This window comes from Mauremys mutica, chromosome 13 (assembly GCF_020497125.1).
Source record: "Mauremys mutica isolate MM-2020 ecotype Southern chromosome 13, ASM2049712v1, whole genome shotgun sequence".
NCBI classification, from domain to species: Eukaryota; Metazoa; Chordata; order Testudines; family Geoemydidae; genus Mauremys; species Mauremys mutica.
Window position 1 is genome coordinate 18,553,481 of NC_059084.1, and position 25,565 is coordinate 18,579,045.

The 25,565-nt window shown below is 42.5% G+C and overlaps 1 protein-coding gene across 1 annotated transcript in view; it reads left to right on the plus strand.

The window, feature by feature from the left end:
- The window catches only part of SLC13A3 (solute carrier family 13 member 3), a 39,790-nt gene that overhangs the window by 6,617 nt on the left and 7,608 nt on the right, over positions 1-25,565 (plus strand). Inside the window, exons 2-11 of the mRNA XM_044985641.1 lie at positions 5,002-5,267; positions 5,734-5,897; positions 10,983-11,049; positions 11,822-12,007; positions 15,233-15,358; positions 19,596-19,691; positions 22,086-22,190; positions 23,202-23,299; positions 24,172-24,284; positions 24,611-24,772. Of these exons, the coding sequence (XP_044841576.1) occupies positions 5,002-5,267; positions 5,734-5,897; positions 10,983-11,049; positions 11,822-12,007; positions 15,233-15,358; positions 19,596-19,691; positions 22,086-22,190; positions 23,202-23,299; positions 24,172-24,284; positions 24,611-24,772 (1,383 nt within the window). The remainder of the gene's footprint in view (positions 1-5,001; positions 5,268-5,733; positions 5,898-10,982; positions 11,050-11,821; positions 12,008-15,232; positions 15,359-19,595; positions 19,692-22,085; positions 22,191-23,201; positions 23,300-24,171; positions 24,285-24,610; positions 24,773-25,565) is intronic.

Consider the following 25,565-nt stretch of genomic DNA (forward strand, 5'->3'; position numbering starts at 1 on the left):
CTCTCTGGCTGCTGCTGAAATTCTTGAATATCTAACCCAAGAAGATGAGGGGGAGTTGTGAATGATTGCAAAGAGCTCAGGCAGGGCAGCAGGTGGTCGGAGGAACTGTGTTGCAAGTCTGAGCACAGGGGGCACTTTTAATGAGCTGTGCAAAGTGCTTGTAACAACTGCTTCTAATGAACACGGTGTCTACAGTCCCCTGGCTTGGCAGCATCTGCTGTAGCCAGGCCTGCTTCCGGGGGCTCCAAGCAAGTGTTTAATGCCCAGTGCTGTCTAAAAACACAGGTTCAATCCCTTAATGAACACAGATCAACTTAAAACTAACTCAGTAGCAAGATATAGGCTTGGAAGCAATGGATATCTCCTGACTGGAGTAAGGAAACTTAACAGCTCCCAGGAAAAGGTTACAGCTCTCACGTTTAAAAGCAATGAACAGGAACCACTTTCAAACTATGTAGCAATAGAGGGTGTCTGAGGCTAACAGGAGATGGTGGGTGATGTCCATAGAGTTCAATGGGCTAGCAGCATGGAGGCTGCGAGTGGAAGTGATTGCAAGAATGGGGTATGGTGCACTGGTGAGAAGGCATGTGCAGAATGAAAAGCAGTGATATCTAGTGGTTAGGGCAGGGTCCTGGAAGTTAGGGCTCCCGGGTTCTATCACTGCTTCTGGGAAGGGAGTGTAGTCTAGCGGGTGAGAACAGAGAGCTGGGATCCAGGCTATGCCATTGATTTGCAGTGTGACCTTGGGTTAAGTCATTTAACCTCTGTTTGCTAGCCAGAATGTTTGCAAACAAGGCATGTGTTGCATGATGATTTACAGGATAATTGCAAGAAGCCAGTATTCTGAGTGGAAATCTGATTCCAATGCTAGTGGTCACCTACTCAGTGAATAGACCATGTGACAGTATGAATGTCAAATTGTGAACAGTTTGCAAGCAGCCCGGAGGCTGATAGGTATTTGTATGCCAGATAATGGTGATCAAAGGTGAGATCCTCACCTCTGCTCTGACCCCCTTACCCTGGGCAAAAGGGCCAGAGTGGTGAACGGCGATCCAAAGATTCTGGCCCGGGGAGGAATCCCCTGTCACAGGAACTGAGGAAGGTCCTCTCCTACCTTGGCTGTCCTGGCATAGGTGTGTGTGGCTGAGGGCCTAAGGGGTGTATTGATTGTGGGGCTGTAGTACACAGCATGGCAGCCCCAGGAGGCTGTTGTAATTTGGAGAGGTCCATTGATGCTATCCAAATTCTGCCAGGGGACTGTGACTATCACCAGGCCGCAGCATGGATCTGTACTGTGGAGGCAGAGAAAGGGAGTTATGAGTACCAGTAGCAGGTAACAAGAGCTTAAGGTATCAATATGTATGTACAAAATGGTATGTACAAAAGGTACAAAATGGTGTGTACAAAAGGTAGGTACAAAAGGTACATACAAAAGGTACATACAAAAGGTATGTACAAAAGTGGTTGCAAACCATTAGCCTTACTGATTCTTCTCCCGAGCCTGTGACAAACGGCAGGGAGGGGTTAAGCAGTCAATGGGCTGATGAATGTGTATTGCCCAGCAAATTTTGCCTGACTACGAAAGTCTTCCAATAGCTCCCATCAGGGCTGGCTCTAGGCACCAGCGTTCCAAGGATGTGCTTGGGGTGGCCCTTTTCAAGGGGTGGCATTCTGGCCCTTTGCGAGCAGCACTTTTCAAGGGGCGGCATTCCGGCCCTTTGCGAGCAGCACTTTTCAAGGGGCGGCACTCCGGCCTTTTTTTTTTTTTTTGCTTGGGGCAGCAAAAAACCTGGAACTAGCCCTGGCTCCCTTAACACTGTCCCCACTGAAGTCCCTCCAAGATGTCAGCGCACTTCTTCTGATGGGTTGTTCCTGTCTCCTCCTTCAAGCTGCCAGGCAGTGGAAGTTTGTCTTCTGTAGTAACCATTGCTAGGTAAGGCTTGGCTTCCTCTGCCATTGCAGAGTGCACAGTAGGTATCCTAGCATGAAAAATCCCGGATTCGTCAGTGGGACAAAGGTATCTCTTGGGCACAGCGGAGCAGAGGCCATTCTCTAAAGAGCCAATTTTGTCTGTGGTATAACTGGAAGCAGCTCCGGGGCAGTGCAGAGTTACCCAAGACTTCCCTAGCAATCATTAAATGGTTAAAAATTAACCCAATCACAAGACCCACTTGAAAGTTTGCATTTGCTACCAAAAATTATCTGAACTTTAATTGAGCTAGAGACTTATTTATTCCCCAAATCCCTATGCTGCATGGGGGCGGGGGAAGCAGAGTGGTATATAATATGATGGGGAGGAGGAACACATTGCTACATATTCCTTGGGAGGTGCATGCTGCACAGACAGTATATGCATTGGTTGTGGGGGGCCTGACCACCTCACCAACTGGCAAAGCTGTTGCCCTGGCCAAAGAACACTGGCTAGGATAGCAGGTGAAATCAGTTGAATGTCGGCACCTAACTCCCTTAATGCTTACTAACCAACCTCCCAGGGGCTGGGAGCACTAGTTCATTAATATTTGGAGAGTGCTTTGATAATTCAAAATGTTCAGTTTCATTAAGGACTTAGAGGCTGTGGGGGTTGTTCTTGGGGCTCCTTACTCCTAATCAAAATTTGGGGGGGTGGACGGGTGCTGTTAAAGATACACTCCTTGTTTTCATTTAAAACTTTTCTTGGGTGGGGTCCATCCACTTTTTGTTCTGAACGAAGTTACACCAAGAAAACTGCAGTTCTGTCAAAAGTACAACATTGGCTATTTTTGTTATCGATTAATAGCTGACACCACAAAATTGCAACGAGACACTTCAGAATCATGGTACAATTCTTCACGCCTGGTTGTGTCTGTAAACCTTGGCTTTTGATCCTGCACTGCAAGTGAATTATTAGACTACAAGGTGTAGCCTGTTGAGTTGGATTGCTTAATTAATATGTACAAATTGTCAGTGTTCTTTTCGGAAAATAAAAACTCTTGTCTTTACAACTAGGCCTCTGAATTGTGCTTTTATCTAACCAGATCAGTTGAGAGCTTCATTGATGGCGCTCTTGCATTGGGACATTGACAAACGGTTTAAATCACAGATACAATAAGAGACAGAACATGACACCCGAGTTGAAATTCATTTTGGTGAAACTTTCCTTTCTGGAAGCTGAAGAGGATTGGGCAATAGGGAAAAAAGGTCATTTGACCTTGCGAAGTTTCTGGAACTTGGACTGAGGGCAAAAAAATATTTGCATTACAGTCTGTAAACTCTGTTGGAAAACCCAGGGTGTTAGCAACTCTCATCTCATTTGAGCAGCATTGTAGACAGAAGATTAACAACATAATTAGTCAAGTGGATTATTTCTCTGTTTCCTTTATTGCTAGCTCTCCCCCGTAATCACCCTCAAGGGTATAGAGGGGTCTCAGTGCAAAAGTTAATGCAGTCGCTGGAGGATTTATTGTTGCTGGTGTCCGGAAGGATCAATGCACATTTCCCTTCCCAGTCCAGCCAGGTTTTGCTCCTCCTGCTCCCATCCCTGTGCAGATCCGTAGGCATAGGGGATGGGAGAGAAGAATTAGTGCATGAAGGCAGTTGACTCTCCTCTCCATAACAAGGGAGATGTACCCACCCCTCATGTGGAGGCACAGAGCCTCCATACACATAACCCAATGCCTATGGCAAAGCCCCTGAGATGTACATGGATATTAAGGTTTCTTTAGGTTCTAGGTCCCGAACCCTCTCTTCATTCCACAGAAGGGAAACTAGGGGAATGTGATCTAGATGAAATTACTATAAGGTGTGTGCACAAATCGTTGAAAGACCATACTCAAAAAGCAGGTGTCAAGGATTCACTATCACACTTGGAGGATGTATCTAGTGGAGTCACGCACGGGTCAGTGCTGGATCAAGTATTGTTCAATATTTTCATTAATGACTTGGATAATGAAGTGGAGAGCATGCTTATAAAATTTGCAGATGACACCAAACTGGGAGGGGTTGCACACTTTTGGAGGACAGAATTAGAATTCAAAATTACCTTGATAAATTGGAGAATTGGTCTGAAATCTACAAGATGAAATTCAGTAAAGATGAGCAAAGTATACTTGGGAAGAAAAATCAAAGCACGACTACAAAATGGGAAATAGCTGGCTAGGTAGTAGTACTTTAGAAAAGGATTTGGGGGTTACAGTGGATCACAAATTGAACATGAGCCAACTATGTGATGCAGTTGTGAAAAGGGCGAATATTCTGGCATGTATGTTTAGAAATGTTGTATGTCAGGCAAAGGAGGTAATTGTTTCGCTCTGCTTGGCATTGGTGAGGCCTCAGCTGGAGTACTGTGTCCATTTTTGGGTGCTGCATTTTAAGAAAGATCTAGACAATTTGGACAGTGTCCAGAGAAGAGCAACAAAAATGATAAAAGGTTTAGAAAACCTGATCTATGAGGAAAGATTAAAAAAAAACTGGGCTTGCTTAGTCTTGAGAACAGAAGACTGAGGTGGACCTGATAAGTCTTCAAATATGTTAATGGCTGTTATCATGAGGATGGTGATCAATTGTTCTCTACTGGAAGGTAGGACAGGAAGTAATGGGCTTAATCTGCAGCAAGGGAGATTTAGGTTAGATATTAGGAAAAACTTTCTAACTATAAGGATAGTGACCTACTGGACTAGACTTCCAAGGGTGGTTGTGGAATCCCTGTTACTGAAGGTTTTCAGAACAGGTTGAAGAAGCACGTGTCAGGGATGTTTTAGGTATACTCAGTCCTGGACTAGATGACATTTTGAGGTCCCTTCCAGCCCTGCATTTCTATGATTTTAATCCTGCCCCAATGGAATGATCTGGGGAAAATTCTACATAGATGAGGGGTGAGCCCCTCCGATGATCTCTCTACCCCTGCACACTGGTGGTAAGTGGGTGTATTTTACTTGTCCGTGGTAAGTGTACCAATGTGTAAAGGCTTGTTTGTAACTCCAGAGCCATCAGATTCTCTCTCTCCATTTCCTTTTGCCTCCTCAGGAGGGAAAATGCCTCTATGTGATCCTCGTGATGGCCGTGTACTGGTGCACAGAAGCCCTGCCTCTGGCTGTGACTGCTCTGCTGCCAATCACCTTGTTTCCATTTCTGGGGATTCTCCCTTCGAACAAAGTTTGCCCACAGTATTTTTTAGACACCAACTTCCTCTTTCTCAGTGGTTTAATCATGGCATCGGCCATCGAAGAGTGGAACCTGCACCGCCGGATTGCCCTGAAGGTCCTCATGCTTGTGGGAGTCCAGCCTGCAAGGTAACCTACAGACCAATGGTGTTTGCTTCGTGCCTTAATTCCCCAGGCTCAAACTCTGGTGATTTCAACATGTGAGCTGAGCTGCAGATTGGCCAAGAAAACAGTGCTACAAATGGTCAATTGTGCACACTAGTAAGAGCATTGCACACACCTCTACTCTCTCTCCACACACATCCACACACTCACTCACTCACTCTCCTTTTTCAGTGCTTGCTGATTTCATTAAGCTCAGGTTGTTTTCATTCCTTTGTTGGCTTATAATGTAGCAGAGGAGAAATGCAACTACTTCAGCCTTGTCATATTAGCACTTATCCCAGTTATACATGCTCTGGCATATTATAGGATAACCACAGCCAGCTTTGTTCCTGTTCATTTTATGAGACTGTGGCATGGGATTTTCTCTGCTGGAATCTAAAATTGACCTTGCAAAACACAGGTTGTTAAACTTAATTTTTCTGCCTTTCAGGCTGATCTTAGGAATGATGTTGACAACTTCTTTCCTGTCCATGTGGTTAAGCAATACAGCCTCCACTGCTATGATGCTTCCAATTGCAAATGCGATTCTGAAGAGCCTCTTTGGAGAGAAAGAAGCGTCTAAAGATCTCAACAGAGAAAATGAAGAAAATCAAGGTAGCTCACATAGCGCAATAGATTGCACAAGCTGGGGACAGTCCTGTTCCCAGTGAGCTCCGTGACTAAATTTCCATTGACTTCAATGGGGACAAAAGCAGGCCTGTTAGCTGAAGTTTAATATGTATTGGAATGCCCTTTTTAATAGAATGTTTCATTATGGAGGTGAAAGGGCATTGGACTGTTACCCTCTCTCATCACTTCCCTTCGTCCTGGCTCCTCCTCATAGACTCATAGATTTTAAGGTCAGAAGGGACCATTATGATCATCTAGTCTGACCTCCTGCACAATGCAGGCCACAGAATCTCACCCACCCACTCCTGTAACAAACCCTAACCTATGTCTGAATTATTGAAGGCCTCAAATCATGGTTCTCCTCCTGTCATGCAAATCAGAATAGATTCCTATGAGCCTCAATACCCGTTGGGAGCCATGAGCTATTGAATAAGACATTTCACCAGACAAACCTAGTGAGGTGGAGCATTTGATTTGCAAATGGGTCCTGGGGCAAAAAGGGAAAGGGTGGGTGATACATACCCACAGAGCTCTGATTAACAAAGTAACGGTGCAAATAAAACACCAAGCCCATGAAGGCACCCAGATGCAATGGTGATGAGACTCATATCGACAGGCAGAGAGACAGCCAATACCTCTTTTAAACAATAACTTTTTGCACAGATAGTGGCCCTATCTGCGGGCTCTGGGTAACACATTCACTGGCTTTTAAGGCCCTGATCCTGCACCATTAAAGTCAACGAGAGCTATGCCATTGTCTACCATGGGTTTAGGATCAAGCCTTTACAGCACACACCCTTTTCCAGTGTGGGAGTGATTAGAGCAAGGGATTGGAGTCAGGATTTCCTGTCACTGATTTGCTGTGTGATCTTGGAAAAGTCATTTCTCCTTTCTGTCCCTCTCTTTTCCCAACTGTAAAATGGAGATAACAACGAGGGGTTAGAGAGTTAAATGAGGCTTATAAACCTTTGAGATATCCTCAGGACTAGTGCTACAGAAATGCTAAGGATTATTAATAAACAGCTATTGCACAAGGTTCAATCAGGGAGCTTAGTAATTGGGGAAAAAATCTTCCCCAGTAGCTTGATTGTTCACAAAATAATTTCCAGGGAGGTTTTTCCTTTTGGGAGACTGATGAAAAACAGCAAAATAGAAATGAAGTCCCCGCTGAAGCTATTAATGATGGTTAGGGTAGTAGTAGCTTCTCTCTCTTCTCCTAATTGCCTTTGTGAACTGCGGAAACAGAAGTAGCCCTTACTGAGTAATGGCTTTTTGGTGGCTGCTGATTCCTGAGATGTAGAACACTGAATTCAAGCATATGCATGTTCTTACAGAGTTGTAATTCACAATCTGTGTATGGCAATCATGAGATATTTTTGATCCAAGCCATTTTGTTGCTTTTACTCTATGAATTTTTAACCATGCACATTTTTAGTCTATTACAAATGGCCACTCTTTTTTGTGCTCTTTCAGGGCGAGGGATAGCTCAGTGGTCTGAGCATTGGCTTGCTAAACCCAGGGTTGCAAGTATAATCCATAAGGGGGCTATTTAGGGAACTGGGGTAAAAATCTGTCTGGGGATTAGTCCTGCTTTGAGCAGGGGGTTGGACTAGATGATCTCCTGAGGTCCCTTCCAACCCTGATAGTCTGTCTGTAATTAGAGCATGTAGTGAGTTTGATCTTTAACCATGTCCTTTGAGCTGATTTGATTATTTATTTGTAATGTTTATTATGGCCGTGCCTAAGGAACAGTTAATACTGGGGACCTATGGTAGCCCATTGTGCTGGTACTGTACATACTGTCCCTGTCTCAAGGAACTTACAATGTAAACAAGTAAGACAGACAAGGGCTATAACATACACAGAATCAACAGAGTGATGGTTTGCAGATACGTTAGCTGCATCATTGTTGTTGTTGTTATTTATTTGGAAGTTGAGACTTGCCAGTATAGTAAGCAGAAGTGAAAGAAAAATTCACAACTGAAATATAGGGTGTCAAAATGCAGATATCCTAGTATCTCTTTGTCTGGGAGAAAGGTAGAAATCAGTAACAGTGGAGCCTAATTTGGCTCTAATACGAATGCCAAGACAGATTTGGCCTTTCCTCTCATCCTCATTGTATTTAGAAAATAGAATGGGAGCCTCATCTGTGATCTGGACAATGCAAGCTGAATTTCTTGAATGAACACCAAATCTTGAAGCAATTTCTCAGTCAAAAACAATGAATTTGGTTTGTGTCTAGAAAGATGATGAGAACTGTGAACCAGGTTTTTCCTTAAGGGTTTATCTGTTATTGAAACTTGGCTTGACCCCAGGACTAGGCTTAGGTTTTGTTGCCCAACTTTTGCACAGCTTGCATGAAACGAACAATTTACACGCTACCTTCGCAAAGAGCTACACTCATTTTAGACTTCCAAGGTATAATCAGATACATTTCAAAAAATTAGATGAGCAAGAATATTGCAAAATGGGTTCCATTTTGAGTTGCTTTTAAGAATGACATCTGATGATGTGCAAAATTTTCCCTTTTGAGGCTGGCTGTAAATTCCTTAGGCACAACGTTAATTAATTTGATTATATTTTAACACTTCCAAATATATACCCTGTGACATGCACATGATCAGCTGCAGAGCCATGTGATAACAAATGTATCCTGCATCTTTGACCGCCTCACCTCTCTGCCCGCTAATCCATCTCTGCCAACATTTCGTTCCTCTGAGCAGCTTTAAACAGCTATTTAAAAATGTTTCCTCTAGAATGTAGATTTTCTTCTCCAGAATCACATGTGGCCTGTCCTGCAGCCCAACAAGGCTAGGAACGGAAGCATCATATCATTAGAAAGTTACAAATTCATAGCTCCGCCTTTCCTTTTGTTATCCCCCTGGCAGACTGCGAGATACCAGCCCTCAGAATGTTACATTTTTAGGGTTGGAAAAATTACTTTTTCAATATATTTTAGAAACCTCTAAAAGTTCATAGTGATGATCTTCTTACACCATGCCTGGGTTCCTGTTATTAAGTCACCTTGTCTTTACTGGCCAAGGGAGTCTAATAAGAGCACAATAGTGTTAAAGCTAAATTTTATCTAGAGCAGTCTTTCTGTAAAGTGTGTAGCCTGTACAGATTGTGTGATAGTACAGCCCTGGATGAGGGGTTTATTGGCACATGTTTGGGATAACCTGCATAACTCAGGACTTCATCAATCACTGGGAATGTGGCCATTATGCAGTCTGTCTGTCTGTCTGTCTGTCTGTCTCTCTCTCTCACACACACACACACACACACACACACACACACACACACACACACACACACACACACACACACACACTCTCTCTCTCTCTCTCTCTCTCTCTCTCTCTCTCTCTATTTAAAAAAACAAACAAAAGGTGTTCTCAGCCTTGGGAGTGCAATGCCCCAGGAGGCCTGTGAACAGCTGTCAAGGGGTGGATCCTTCCCTTATTGCTATATGGGAGGGGGTTTGGGGCCCAGTATGAAAGACATTGAGAGCATCTAAAATAGACAAAATGAAACTTACACGCTAATTCAAAAGGCCAGCACAAGGCTTAAGTGGGATTTAAATGGTGCATAGGCTTTGGTTTGGCCCTCTATTCAAGAGTTGACATTTACCCATAGAGAGAAAGTCCACAGTCACCAATGGGTTAATTTTCTTCCTTCCAATTACATCCCTTTATTATAGCTTCCTTGGAATCAAAGCTCAGCTCTCCAAGAGAATTAACTCTGATTCCATAAATTAGCAATGTGTAAAACCTGACACTGCAAAGTTCCCTGCTTCACTGAGCTTGATCTCTTCAGTGTATGAGTAAACAGGTCCAAAGACTTTGACCATTGTGTCCTCTCCCCATAGTTCACCACATTTTCTTGAAGGTAAGAGCAGGCAATGTTTGTGGATGAAGTATGTGCAGGGAAAGCTGGGGGGAAAAACAGCACTGAGTCCATGCCCATGATGATCAGCAGGGCATTTTGATTGTTAGTAACCCTAATCGTAGGCCTCTGGAATCCTAAAATCTTCAACAACATGGCAAGGGTAGCAATGTTCAGCAACAATAGCAAACATCAAATATAATAAAGGACTGTGCTTCTGGCTTAAATCTAATAAAATTCACTATCTCCCTGAGACCAAGGTAAAAATCTGGGGAATGGAGTTTTATAAAAATGTATTGCTCAAATGTGCCATCTCACTGAGAACTGCATGCAGAAGTGGCTAGTCAGATCCAAAGTTCCCCCATGCTCTCCTAGGCCTTATGCCCCGGGGTTGGCCTTTGAGAGTGTTCAGCCTTGGGAATGTGTGGCTTTCAGAGGGCTGATGGGCTCTAAAAATTGCCTGTGCTCTCTGGGTGAAATTGACCCATGTGAAGATGGCCTGGGATAGGGCCTAATCACCACTATGTCCTACTCTAGCCTTCAAAATGGGATTGGAGGTGGGAGCGAAGTGGTGCATGGGGCTGAAATTTCACCCTCTCAGAGCTCATCCTTTGGGGGCAAGTGATTTTGGGACAGGGACAATCTTGATGTAATTCAAGGCCAAACAATTTTTTAAAATTCTGATAAAATTATTTTGAGTCCTAAAAATGAACCATAGTTTATCAAAAAATAAACACCAAATACCCGAGAGGTTAAATTACAAACTGGAAATACAGTCTGCATTAGAATATCCATGTCACTAGAGACATAACCTCCCCCCTTCCCCCGCCTCCCTCCCCGGGTCAGATGTAGCCTGTCCTGGTCGCACAGGAGGAGCTGAGTTTGTCAAGGTGAGGGAGCGCAGGCTGCCAGAGATCTTTGGAACGATGTTATACATGGCGTCCGACAGAGCATAGTGGTGGCTGTGGGGAGTGGGCTGTATTGCCGCCTGTGCCCTGGCCTCAGATCAACAGGAATGGATTTTACTTCTTCTGCCTCCTTGAGCTTTATCAGCATAGAACTCTCTGTGTGTGGAGTGAATTTTCCTCTTTGAAAACGGCAGCCCTTTCCATTCCATTGTTTGGGTCAGGGAGAGTTTTTCTAGATGCTTTAAACTGTTTTAAAGTCCTAATCTTTCTTTTTCAGCCTCTTTACAGCAGAATAAACTTTACACTGTATCAACTGAGCTGCAGTTTCTGGCAAGTACTGAGGAGTAAGTTAACTATAAAGTTTGTATTGGAGAGTTGAGTGAGGAAATTATCCCCTCAGATAGAAACAGCCTTAGGAGTGAGAAATTCAATCAATGAAACTCTTTTGATTCCACCTGTTACTCTATTTCCCGACTACCAACAGCCTGACCAGAGAAACCCCTCTCCAATATGTTCAACAAGACAGCACAGGGCCAAATTTTCAGGCCACTTTGAAAATGTGATTGGAGGTGTCTGCTGCTGGGGAAGTGTCTGCATTGCTTTTTTGAGAACATTAAATGTGTCAGGCAGCAGGTTTAAATCACCAAGATTTACATCTCTCTGATGGTCCAGGTTTGATATGCAAATGATGTAGAATAAATATCTTCCCCAGGAATAGACTCTTCTTGCTACTCCATAGCTTGAGAGCATCAAAGCCTTTTTCATATTTTAACATGAAGAGTATTGACTTTTTGTTAATTTTTTTGACAGCCTTATCTTACAAGGTGGTGAGTGGCTCCTGGGAGGTGTGAGCACCTTCAACTCCTATTGAGGGCAGTCAAAGGGCTCAACATTTCACAGGACCAGTCCAGTACAGAGTGGTTCTCAATCATCAGCTGAATGATGAGGATTTCAAGCAGGCCCCATGTGTTGCAATATTCTGCATAGACGTCCCTTGGGATATTGCTAATCTCGTTGCTAAAAGCTGAGAGTTTTCCTTTTGTCAAGGTTCTGAATTGGTTACACCTGTATTTAAACCAGGGCTTTCAATGGAGTCTCTTTTGGAATGTTTTAAAGCAAAGATCTGATGGAGGAGAAGGAAGTTGTCATTGAAGTTCCCATGGATTTAAAGAAAGAGGACGAATACAGGGCAAACATATGGAAAGGTTTCCTCATTTCAATCCCTTATGCAGCCAGCATTGGAGGTACAGCAACGCTGACCGGAACGGCACCAAATCTCATCCTTCTAGGACAGCTAAAGAGGTATGGGAGGAAATTCTTAGGAAGCCAGATCCCTAGGAGTACAATCAGTTTATGAAATCTCTGCTAATCTGCCCGTTCTATTAGAGGGACTTCTAGAAAATTAAGACATCACATGTTTCCTATAGGAAATTCACCTTTAGGCTGAGGCCAGGTATGTGAAGTTCCTGCCCTCAAAAGCAAGTTTTGGGAAAAGGAAGTGACAGTAAGAATTCAAAAGGAAATGGCTCCTTCAGCCTTAGCTATAATACGTGGGTTGTCACCCTAATGCTGTAGGTCCTGATTCTGAAAAACACTCTCATATGTTTCTGGGACTTAACCATATGCTTAAAATCAAGCACTTAGAATCACAGAAGTGTAGGACTGGAAGGCACCTCAATAGGTCATCTAATCCAGTCTCCTGCATTCAAGGCAGGACTATATAATAACTAGATCATTCCTGTCTGGTATTTGTTGAACCTGTTCTTAAAAGCTTCCAATGGCACAACCTCCCTAGGCAATTTGTTCCAGTGCTTACCCACCCTGACAGTTAGGAAGTTTTTCCTAATGTCCAACCTAAACCTCCCTTCCAACTATTTAAGCCCATTGCTTCTTGTCCTATCCTTAGAGGTTAAGGAGAAGAATTTTTCTTCTCCTTTTAACAACCTTTTATGTACTTGAAAACTGTTATCATGTCCCCTCTCAGTCTTCTCTTTTCCAGACTAAACAAACCCAGTTTTTTCAATCTTTCCTCATAGGTCATGTTTTCTAGACCTTTAATCATTTTTGTTGCTCTCCTCTGTACTTTCTCCAATTTGTTCACATCTTTCCAGAAATGTGGCAACCAGAACTAGACACAATACTCCAATTGAGGCTTTATCAGTGCAGACTACAGAGGAAGAGTTGCTTCTTGTGTCCTGCTTACAACACTCCTGTTGATACATCTCAGAATGATGTTTGCTTTTTTGGCAACAGTGTTACATTGTTGACTCATATTTAGCTTGTGATCCATTATGATCCCTAAGTCTCTTTCTGCATGACTCCTTCCTAGGCAGTCATTTCCCATTATGCATGTGTGCAACTGATTGTTCCTTCCTAAGTGGAGTACTTTGCATTTGTCATTATTGAATTTCATCCTATTTATTTCAGAACATTTCTCCAGTTTGTCCAGATCATTTTGGATTTCAGTCCTATCCTCCAAAGCACTTGCAACCTCTTCCAACTTGGTATCGTCTGCGAACTTTATAAGTGTACTCTCTATGCCATTATCTGAATAATTTATGAAGCTATTGAACAGAACTGGATCCAGAACCAATCCCTGCAGGACCCTATTTGATGTGCCCTTCCAGCTTGACTGTGAACCATTGATAACTACTCTCTGGGAAAAGTTTTCCAGGCAGTTATGCACCCACCTTATAATAGCTCCATCTAGGCTATATTTCCCTAGTTTGTTTATGAGCAGGTCATACGAGACAGTATCAAAAGCCTTGCTGCTAAATTCTAGATATACTAGGTCTACCCCTTCCCCCCATCCCCAAGGCTTGTTATGCTGTCAAAGAAAGCTATTAGATTGGTATGACATGATTTGTTCTTGACAAATCCACGTTGACTGTTACTTATGACATCATCTTCTAGGTGTTTGCAAATTGGTTGCTTGGCTATTTGCTCCATTATCTTTCCGTGTACTGAACCATATGACAAGCTGGCAGACTGGTCTGTAATTTCCCAGATTCTCCTTATCCCCCTTTTTATAGACTGGCACTATATTTGCCCTCTTCCAGTCCTCTGGAATCTCTCCTGTCTTCTATGAGTTTTTGAAGATAATCGCTAGTGGCTCAGATATCTCCCCAGTCAGCTCCTTGAATATTCTAGGATGTATTTCACCAGGCCTTAATGACTTGAAGACATCTAGCTTGTCTTAGTAATTTTTAACTTGTTCTTTCCCTATTTTAGCCCCAGATCCTATGTCATTTTCACTGACGTTCACTATGTTAGACATCTGATCACTAATAACCTTTTGGGTGAAAACAGACAAAAAGGGCATTTAGCACTTCTGCTATTTCCACATTTTCTGTGATTGTCTTCCCCCCGTCAATGAGTAATGAGCACACCCTCTCCTTGGTCTTCCTCTTGCTTCTAATGTATTTGTAGAATCTTTTCTTGTTACCCATTATGTCTCTAGCTAGTTAATTTATGCCTTGGCCTTTCTAATTTTGTCCCTACATGCATGTGTTGGGGTTTTTTTTATATTCATGGTGTCATAATTTGACCAAGTTTCTACTTTTGGTAGGACTCTTTTTTTTTTTTTGAGTTTTGAATCATTGAAGATTTCCTGGGTAAGCCAGGGTGGTCTCGTGCCATACTTCCTATCTTTCCTATGCAGTGGGATAGTTTGCTTGTGTGCCCTTAATAATGTCTCTTTGAAAAACTGCCTGCTTTTTTGAACTGTTTTTCTCCTTAGACCTGCTTCCAATGGTTAAGTGTTTTGGTGAACCAGGGCAACATTATAAGTTGTCCATTATGTGGTGAAAAAGGAAAACAAGGCACACACTATTTCTGTCCTGGATGGCAGTGTTGCCTAGCGGCTAGATCATTAAACTGGGACTCAGTTGACTCTGGTGCTGGGTGAATGTGGACAAGTCCTTTGTGCCTCGGTTTCTCCATCTGTCAGATACAGATGATACTGATGTCCTTTGTAAAGTGCTTTGATTATTATTAAACACTAAGAGGCTCTCATCTGAAAAAGTAGATATAGTGTTGTCACTGTAAACTTGCAGTTATTTCTCAACCATGCAGTGATCTACATAGAAGGTTCTTAGACATGGATGAAAGTGGGTAGACGTCTTCTGTAAGGTTCATGTTCAGACACTCTTAAAGTGGTTCCACCTTGAATTAGGATTAATTAGTTAATTTCTATAAAGTGCTAAATATTGAGTGTTATTATTTGGGAATTCCAGCAAATCTAGAGAGGTCTGTTCCAAAATGTCATTTCAAATTGTCTATTTAAATTCTTTGAAGCAGGGACTGTTTCTTATGACATGCTCGTACAACTCCTAGCACAATAGGGTCCCAATCTCAGTTGGTGCTGGTTGGCACTATTGATATACAAATAATCACCTTTTTTAAAAACTGTGCAGCTGGAAAGTTTGCATGACATTTTGATCTTGATTTCAGATGTCTGTTCCCCTTCATTTCATGTGAAAGGGGTGTTTCACTCCTCAGATTAATTGGCTTTCCCTATTTTCTAAGTTTTTTTCCAGGGTGTGATGTGGTGAACTTTGGATCCTGGTTTGTGTTTGCATTTCCTTTAATGCTGCTTTTCCTTTTACTGGGATGGCTATGGATCAGTTTCCTGTACGGGGGAATTAACCTAAGGTACTCTTCTATCTAATCTATTTGTATACTTTAATCTAGTTGTGACTTCATTGTAGGCAAGCAGTTTATCTGGTCCTGATCCAAAGCCCAGTGAAATCAATGGGATTCTTGGATCAGGCCCTTAGACATTTCATCTGTACATGTTGTAATAACTCAGTCAATACTTGTTCTATACAAAGCTAGACGTAGGTCATGTATGTTCAGAGAAAAGGTCCTATTTGAGTAGATTCAGTGTGATGAATAACGAGATAAATTGCCCTATAAGTGATGAATGCAGAGCTCAGAATTATAATATTATTTGATATTCTGTTCAGAAAGTTCATGGGAGAGATTGTGAAGGGTTAAAAATATGGCACATGAGTAGACCTGGTCAGAAAAGATTGATAAAGCACATTTTTGGATAAAAACTGAAAGCAAAATTTTTGTGAATGTTTTTCTTTCCATTACCCAACCAGCTCTAATAAAAAAACCCTTTCATGAATTCTACTTTTTCAAAGGCTCGAAGGCCCACATCGTCAGGTGATATAAATTAGAAGAGCTTAATTGAGATCAGTGGAGCTATGACATTTTACCCTAATACAGGATCTGACCCCAAAAATGGGACTTTCAAAAACGCTAACATTGACTTAACTCTGTTCCCATTGAAATCCAGGAGAGTTTTACCATTGACTTTAATGGGAGCATTTAGGCCAATGTCGAGCACTTTTGAAAATCTCACCCAAGGGTCTCAGTTTACAGCTAGCTTTAACTAGCCTGCAATCGGAGCCTGCAGATGTTGGGCACATAGTAATTTGGAGGTGCACGTGGGTGTTTGTGTGCACAAATCTGACACTTAGGTAGTTGGCCATCCAACTGACACGCACAACAAAGTGATTTGCATGTGCAGTCAGTTGAACATAGAGTTTTGCAGGCTTAGATTTACTGCCTGATTCTGTTCCCATGGAAGTTAGTGGCAAAGCTCCCATTTATTTCAGTGCAGAAGCAAGTCTTTAGAGACTCTGGGTGAAATCCTGGCCCGACTGAAGTCCATGGCAAAATTTCCATTGAATTCAGTGGAGTCAGGATTTCATTTTATGGTTGAAAATTTGGCCCCTGGAGAGGTTACTTTGTGACAGAGATTAAACATCAGTGATTTCATAACACTGGGATTTTTTTTTCAGTGTGTTAATCTACAATTAATCTGTAATATGGTTTTATTGTAAATCTTTCCCCTAACCTAGGTACTTGCAATGTCCTCTCCAACTTCCACTACATGCTGCACTTGATCTGCTTTAATCAGGTGCATTGTTGAGAAGTTGGCAGCATTTTGAAGCCTCTCTTTTTTTCTTTCCATTTTCACAAATGTTATTAATGAACACACATTTCTGTTTCCTGCGTAGAGCATATACAATTTCTAAGAGATGCTTTTGAAATTTTTTTTAAAATGTTTTATTGGTTTTTAATGTCAGGAGAAAAAAAGAAAAGGAAAAAAAAATAGTTGCACATTAGGATTACCCAAATATATAATTATATCAGTGACACAGAAAACAAGAATTACTAGGGAACTTTTTTAATGCAATAGGAAATAACCAGTGTAAATCCCTGATCCCTCAAACATGAAAGCATGTACGTAACTTTGTTCGTCTGATTCAGCAATGCACTTCAGCATGTGCTTAATTTTGATTTCGTGTTTAAATCCAATTGATTTCAATAAGAGTTAAGAATTGCCTTGATGAACCGGGGCTTTAAGTAATCCCACTGAAGTCATGTATTTAAGGATTCTCTGTACTAAAAAAGTTATACTAATGTAACTATGTTGGTTAGGGGTGTGTGATTTTTTTTTTTAACCAATATAGTTATACTGATCTAAACCCTAGTGCGGATGTAGTTATATCAGAATAAAGATGCCTTACACCCCACCCTGAACTGGAGTAAATTATACCAGTATAAACATTTTTATGTAGTTACAACTGTGTCAACGCTAGGATTATTTTGCAGCGCTAACTATATCAGTACAATTAAACTTTCTAGTGTAGACAAATCTTAAGTGTTGACAGGGTCAGGGCCTAGAAAAATCAAGCTAAAGAAACACAAACAGAAATTAAAGCCTATTAAAGAATCCAGATTTTGGCCTGGTCTACACTTCAAATTTAGGCATGCAAGGGTGTGAAAAATCCAACCCCTGAATGCTGCTGCTATGCGAACCTAAATCTCCAGCGTAGATGCAGTTTTTATAGGTCGCCAGAAGAATGTTTCTGTTGACCTAGTACCATCACTCAGGGAGGTGCAGCAAAAGCATTTACTCAAAAGCATTTTGGATAACAAGGGGTTGTCTTGATGTCCTTGGGTAAAGCTGCAGCTACTAAAAGAATCAGAGTACTGTGTAAGGGGCTGTCCATAAATTACATAATGCATTAGGGGGTAGGTGGGTTCTTAATCTTGTGTGTTTGTTTCAGTGTTAGTGTTACAAAGGGTGGGTGGGTCTTTAACATCACCAATAAATGTGTTATGTAATTTATGGATATCCCCAATATATTGAAGACTTAGGAATTTTTGGATGGTCAAACATGCATCTTTATAAAGAATCTAACCATTGGACAGCCATTGAAAACAACAAATGAATTAATCAGTCGTAGTATCACAGAATCAGATCTCTAACGGTGTAAGTCTGGCTTTTCAAATGTAATCGAGGTCCCTGGAAGTATTAGAAATGTATTTTAACCACATGACACTGATGGGACACAAAGCAGCTGGTGATGAATATATCATTCATATGCACATGTACTGTTTAAGAGTCAGACCGTGTACGAGTCTAGGGTTCCCTGTTTAGAAGGCTTAGCCTGGCTAATGAAGAGAAGCATATTAAAATGCCAGCGCCTGTTGTTAAAAATTCCTCACATATTTGTTTATCATCAGCGAGTGCTTTGCATAAATTAGAGATTGCCCAGAAAGTTGCTGATGATTTGAGAAGGTGGGGGAGGGCAAGGGAGATCCTTATTTCCCACCTTGCTCTCTTCTCAATCAAGTGGCTGATGCAGTCATCTGCTGAAAGTGATGAAATCTGCAAATCTGACAACTTCACTCTGATTTACATTCTGAACAGTTTCTGTGAACACAAGCTGTGATTACCACCAATAAGCTTCTTTAGTGCAGTGGCCAAAGTCTCCTTTGCATAATCCTGGGGAGAAAGGCAACACAAAGTAGGATAAGTATTGGCCTTGTTTACACTAGGGAATATTACCACCAGTGAGAGCCCTAGTGTAGATAAGGCTCCTGTGGCTTCCTCTGTTTTTACCACTCAATTAAACCTGCCCTGAGCAGGAACTGTCTATTCTACCTCAAGGAACACAGGTTACTCCCCATTCTGAGCACTAATGAAATTTACACACTCAACCCAGGAGAATTCAGCCCCAGGGTTTCTAGGCAGCACCAGAGCTTTTCTGTTGGTAACTAGAGCCACGTTTCTGGCAGGCATCAAAAAGCGCCTGCTCAGAACTTGAGTGCTTATCTCTTTGCCTGTGCCGCACTACATCTGGGCATGCCATATGGACAATTGGGTGCATTGATGTCTGTTTGTGCACATAAATGAATGTGCTCACAGATTCTGCAAGCACATTTGTGTCTTGTCATGAGAGGGTGGGAATATTGAGCTACAATATCCACTGTCCAATGCATTAATGGCTAAATTTTGCCACCTTTACTCACATTGAGTGCCATATTACTACATGAGTAGTCCCACCGATGTTTACAGGTCTATATGCCGGGTAAGGTATGACTCAGTTTGAGTAAGGGTGTCATTAATATTATTTGTGGCATTATATATAACTTGTCTGAGAGATGGGAAGTCTATCTAAGAGACTGAAAGTATGTACTATATTATGAAATGGATCCATATGATACTGGTTTTCTGAAATCACTAGCCCATGCTGTACCATTTATCCTCCTAAGCCTTCACAGAATATCAGGGTTGGAAGGGATCTCAGGAGGTTGTCTAGTCCAACCTCCTGCTCAAAGCAGGACCCATCCCCAACTATTTTTTTTTTTGCCCCAGATCCCTAAATGGACCTCTCAGGATTGAACTCACAACTTTGGGTTTAGCAGGCCAATGCTCAAACCACTGAGCTATCCCTCCCCCGTGCAGCCACTCTGTGCATGCCCTGTATAGGTGTGTGCAGGAATAGTAAACATGAACATCAGTGTTTGAGTTCCCATATGAACCTGTCAAAATGAGGGGTGTTTGTGATTTCTGTGTTGGTAGGCACTGCAGAAAGAAAAAGTCAGAAATAAGAATGGATGCAGAAGTCCGAGCCCGAGCAGTCATAAAGGAGGATTATCAGAAACTGGGGCCAATGAAGTGAGTCGCAAAAAGGGAACAAAAATGACAGAGAAATCAACTGGGCTGGAAACAACATTTCTGGGGAGGGAAACTGAGGATATTTATTAGAATTTGTCAGTGAATTTCCATTTGTTAGTATTTGTGACCATTTTGAGTTTGTTTTCCTCAAACATTCAGTTGCTCCGTCTCTGCTAATGCAGATAATTGCAGATAACAAACATGTAGCTCAAATATTCCACAAATGCCAATTTTCAATTGTAGATGACAATTCATGCTGTCTGAATTACACACTGTAAGTCTTTTAATCAGGAAACAGAAACAATATCATGTGACTTATGTAACTAGCCAATACAGTGTGAATTTTTAATCTTCATAGAAAGCTGTTTATGAATGGTCTGCAGAGCAGGTATTATTTGCTGAGGAGATTCATGATGAATATAAATAATATAATTCAATTATTTTCTGATCTGTTTGTGGGCAATTTGTGAACAGAAAATTAGATGAATTCTTTTGGAATACATTATTCATTGTGAATTATTGTCTGAGATCTATTAATCAGTCATGTGAAGAGAAAACAAGATGCGTTTGACTTCCCAGGATGGCGTTTCAGGCATAACTCTGCTATTTCTGGCTTTGGTTAGGTTAAGCCAGATCTGTATTGATATTTCAATACAGTTTGTTGAACAAATCCTGAGGAACTTTTACATATTGGAGAGTGGGTGGAAGCAGGGGCGGCTCTAGTGATTTCGCTGCCCCAAGCACGGCGGCACACCGCGGGGGGCGCTCTGCCGGTCGCCGGTCCCGCGGCTCCGGTGGACCTCCCGCAGGCGTGCCTGCGGAGGGTGCGCTGGTCCCGCAGCTCCGATGGATGCCTGCGGATGCATTTCGGCTCCGGTGGATGCCGGTGACCGGCAGAGCGCCCCCCGCGGCATGCCGCCCCAAGCACGCGCTTGGCGTGCTGGGGTCTGGAGCCGGCCCTGGGTGGAAGGGCATCAGAGATGCTTAAACTTACAGAATAAGATGCCAGAAAAAGATGTACAGCAGGAAAATCGAATATCAGGCCCTGTCTGTTTCAAATTAGACACTAAAAATCTAGGCAACCAAAGTTAGTGGATATTTCTGAAAATGCAGGTCTTACTTTTGCTGCGTCTCAGTTTCCCCATTTGTAAAATAGTGTTTCCATACTCACAGAGAGAGCTGAGCGAACAACGGACATTTCAGTTTGGCCGATATAACAAAAAAAGATCTGTTTGTTTCAAATTGAAGCTGAATTTCTTTGAGTTTTTTTGTTGTTGTTGCTGGAACCAACCCCCATCCCCAAATTCAAATCCAGCTGGAGTATAGATGCACTGTCTGTGTCGACCCTGCTGCAGTGCACTAAAGGTTCTCTAGTGCTGTTTTACCTACACTGCCTTGATGCGGGAGTAGATGCAAGCACACTACAGCACTTTTAGTGAGCGGCAGCAGAGTCCACGTGGATAGTTCCTGTGTGGCAGGCTACTGTGCTGTAGTTTTCCACACCAGCTTGCTGCACGTTAACTCTTGGTCTAGACAAGTCCTCAATGTTTTGTTTCAAAATAAACCATTTTGTCTCTTTTGGGTGGGGAAATAATCCATTTTTTCTGCCAAAAGTATTGGCTGAATTTGACCTCATTTCTCTGATAGTTTCAGTATCCCCCAAAATGCATTTTTAAAAGTGAATTTACTGTTTGCCAAAAAAATAATAATCGCCCAGCTTTACTCAGAGATATTGCGAGGGTTCATTGATGTAGGTAGCACAGCACAAACAAATGTTCTAATTATTATTCTTGTGTTCTCTAAATGAAAGAAATTGGTTTTTTTTTTCCCTTCAGTACATTATGGACCAGCCTGCAAAATGTCATTGTAAGAATCAAAGTCCCACTTTGAGTTTTAGGAGCAGAGAAAGCCCATTAAGCCATGTGCTACAAATTTGATTAGCTTAAATTCAACCCAAGTGATTTCTTCTCAGTGGTTTAAGTATCTCTCCTTCCTTGTGTCTTTGAGAGGTTTTAAGGCAATATTTTGGACGTGTCTTGGTCAAATCCTAGCTCCACTGAAGTCAATGGGAGTTATGTCACCGACTTCATTCAGGTCAGGATTTTACCCCCTGGTCCTTACTAGGAATATTAACAATAGCAGATGTTACGGCAATTGGAAGATCCCCTCCCTCATCAGCTCTCAGTTATTCACACCATCAGTAGGGGATACAGTCTACATTCTGCTCTCAGAGAGGGAAAGTCCCCATGTGTCATGCGTGAAGTTTCACCTGCCTGAGCTAGGGCTTGAAATGTAGTGAAATCATCATTAGCAGTTAAAGGTGACCCAGGAAAGGTAACTCATGTTCACTTCATTAGCATGACTAGATTTTAATTGCATCTCCTTACACCTTAGGTTTGCAGAACAGGCAGTTCTCTTCCTCTTCTGCTTGTTTGCAATCCTGCTGTTCTCCCGGGACCCAAAATTCATCCCAGGCTGGGCAAGTTTATTCACTCCTGGGTAAGATTCTATTTTCAATCCATTGTAACATTTTTTCAATAGTATTTCCAGGCTTTCGAGATCCCTGGGCTTTCCATTGTCCTTGTTTATGCTGTTGTCCAGGTTTCATGGAGTAAATGGAGCTGAGCCTTATGTATCTCTCTAGAACCATTTTAATTGTTTGTTTCCAAGAGGAGGTAGTGGAAGCCTAGTGGGATGTTAGTATTAAAAATGCTCACGGCCTGAGCTCTGGGATGAATAAAGGCTGCAAGAGTTCACCCCTTAGTGCTTTTCTCTCTGCATTGCAACCTTTTCTCTGCTGTGACGTCCATGTGAAGACAAAGATGAAGAATCATAAAGGCAATAATAGTAATACTCACAGAGCGAGAGTGAGTTGTTTCTGCACAGAAAAGAGCCCAGCTCTATTTCTCTAGGGACACAGTTCAACAGACTATTCATATTCAGAAAAAGAGTTCACCACATGCTTGGCTCTAATGGGAATCAAGTACATACTTCACGGATTAATTTTGTTCTCAATATTTAATAGTTACTTAAAGTTAAAGCTTAAATGCTTTGCTGAATTGGGGCCTAGAGTTTTTATATCACGCTCTTCATTTTAGAAGCTGAGCATTTTACAAAGAGATCATAACCAAAAAAGGCCAATGATCTGATTTTTCTACTTCCCTGCAACCAGCTTAGGCAATCTCCCCAGACCTCCATAATCAGTATTCTTCTCACAAACTCTAACAAACGGAAAGTGATTCAGTCATTCGAGCAGCCAGCACTGCCACCCCCTCCCTATTTTCTTTAAAACCAGGTTTTTGTGTTTTCAGTGTCTCTGATCAGTTTTCTAAAGGAGTCACAGCCAATCTTAGACATGTAGCTCAGAAGGGAATTTAAAAAAAAAGAATCATGAACAATGAGTGTTGTTGATGCAAAATCCTAAACCTCTTTGGTAAATCCCAATTTTTGTAAACTTTACAAATCTCAAGACTTTTGCTGCTTACAAGTGTTTCTGCTCCTCCTGGACAGGTTTGTCTCAGATGCGGTTACTGGAGTCGCCATAGTGACCATACTGTTCTTCTTCCCTTCACAAAGACCATCCTGTAAATGGTGGTTTGACTTAAAAGGTAGGTTGTAAGCCCCTCTGTCCCCTTCTTCCATGTTCACACTGCAGGAGCTCAGCACATAACAGTAAGGCAGGGTACTCAGTCAGCAGGTAGGGGGTAACATTTTGAAAAGCACCTATGTCCCGTTGACTTTCAATGAAACTTAGGCACCTAAGTACCTGAGTCACTTATGAAAATGTGACCCATATGGCTATGGCCACCTTCATCTTTAATTGGAGATGCGGCCTGTGCAGCCCATGGGGCTCATCTCACAGCAAAGCAGCACTTGCTCTTGCCTTTTGTCACAAAACGAAAGCAACTGCCATTACGTCATTTCATGCAAATTAGGTGTTGCTTTCAGACTGCGGCAGGTTGCTCCTCAGACTCCCATTGGGTGAAATGTGGTTGACCTTAGTTCACAGAACATGACAGTCCTACCAGTTTGCCTTTCCATATGACACAACAATTGAGTTCTTATTCAGAAGTGACCGTCTGGGGGAGACACAGCAGTTTCCTTCCTAGAAAGCTCCTCCCACTTTGAGCTGCAAGTAGAAAATTAATACGGTAATGAACTTGTCCACAAAATTACAACTGTCAGAAAACTTCCTCCTGCCATAATCTGCCAGATATCAGAGAAGAGAATATTTATGTTTATTACACCAAACAAATTGTCCTTTATGTTAATAAAAAAAACAGCTGAGAAAAAAGCCAAGAAAACCTTGACTGCTAGAACTTTTTTGCTGCCTGTTGAATTGAAATTCAAATATCCATGTGTTTGTTATTACATGATCATCAGCTAACTTTGACACCAGTGAGTAACGTGGCTATTTTATCAGATTACAAGTTATTTGTTAATCTGTGTGTGTGTGTTTGGTGGGGATCTCTTTCTCTAGCATCAAACACTGAGAATGTGCCCTTGCTGTCCTGGAGAAGGGCCCAAGAGACTGTACCTTGGAACATTATTTTGCTGCTCGGTGGAGGATTCGCCATGGCAAAAGGATGTGAGGTAGTTTTTGGAGCGATGCCCATCATCAGTGTTACCTTAGTGTCATTCTACTTTATGCCCATGGTTTTTAAAAGGGTATCAGTTCGGCTTCTGACGTTGCTCCTGCAATTTTGCACCTGCAGTGTATGGCAGTTGAGTGACTGGATTTGACATCTAAGGGCTATAACATGCACCCCCCCTCCCTCAGGGTGGCTGCGTTTCAGAGGCGGGTGGGCAAAGTGATCTCTATTTATATGTAGTTTGCAATTCTGTGAAATGATCTGAGTCTTGCATGGAAATCCAGGAGCTCAAATATAAAACCTGCTGCATTTTCTCTCCTGCTGCAGGAGTCAGGCTTGTCTGTCTGGATCGGAGGCCACCTGCATCCCTTGGAGAGCGTGCCACCGGCGGTGGCTGTCGTGCTTGTCACAATAGTGATTGCCTTATTCACAGAGTTCGCCAGCAACACGGCCACAATTATAATCTTCCTGCCTATCCTGGCAGAACTGGTAAGATATGTCACCATGATGGGGCCAGCTCTGACCCCTCTGTGGTCTCTCTCAGCGCACACCCTTAGGTGTTAGGCCTTGTGTCTTTACCTTGTCTGGGATGGAAGCCCCGAATTCTCCCATTACCAGACCAGGCCCTGCGCTACAGATCCCTGTGTACCAGCGTGATGACTCAGCAGGCCTGACTGGGTTCAGCCTTGGGGGCTTGTGCCCTGTGGTGGCCACAGTGAAAGACAGACTTGTCTGAACAGCAGGAACAAAGCAGAACATAAGAGAACAAGGATTTGAACGTGACAAAAGGTCTCCCGCATGTCTATCTTCCCCGAAGCCCTACCACCCTGTGGGTGTGGGCCAGGCAGGTTTTGCTACATCTGACCCCCTTGGCAAAACAAGTCTGGTGACTTTGTCTGGAGCCTGGATGTAGCATCTTCACAGTTCAATAGCTCCAGGCATTGTCCCTTAATGATCCCACTGTGTTATGTATCAAGAGTCATAGTGTTGCCATCCTATTGGTTTCCTAACAACCCTGCTATTAACCAATACCCCAGTATAGCCACGCTGTAACTATCCCGATAACCAGGTCACATACAGAATTCACAAATTACTACAGTCAGCCTCACGTGCTTCACAGTCTAGGTACCCTGTGAAAACATTTCCCTCTATTGCCGCAGCCCGGTCTTCATCAGCTGCAGAAGATGCGCTAGTCCTCTGAGCCGCCACGGGGTCACCTCACTCCTCTGCATACTAGGCCCAGTAGTCTGCAGGATCTCAGCTGGCCCATCCAGCTGTGTGG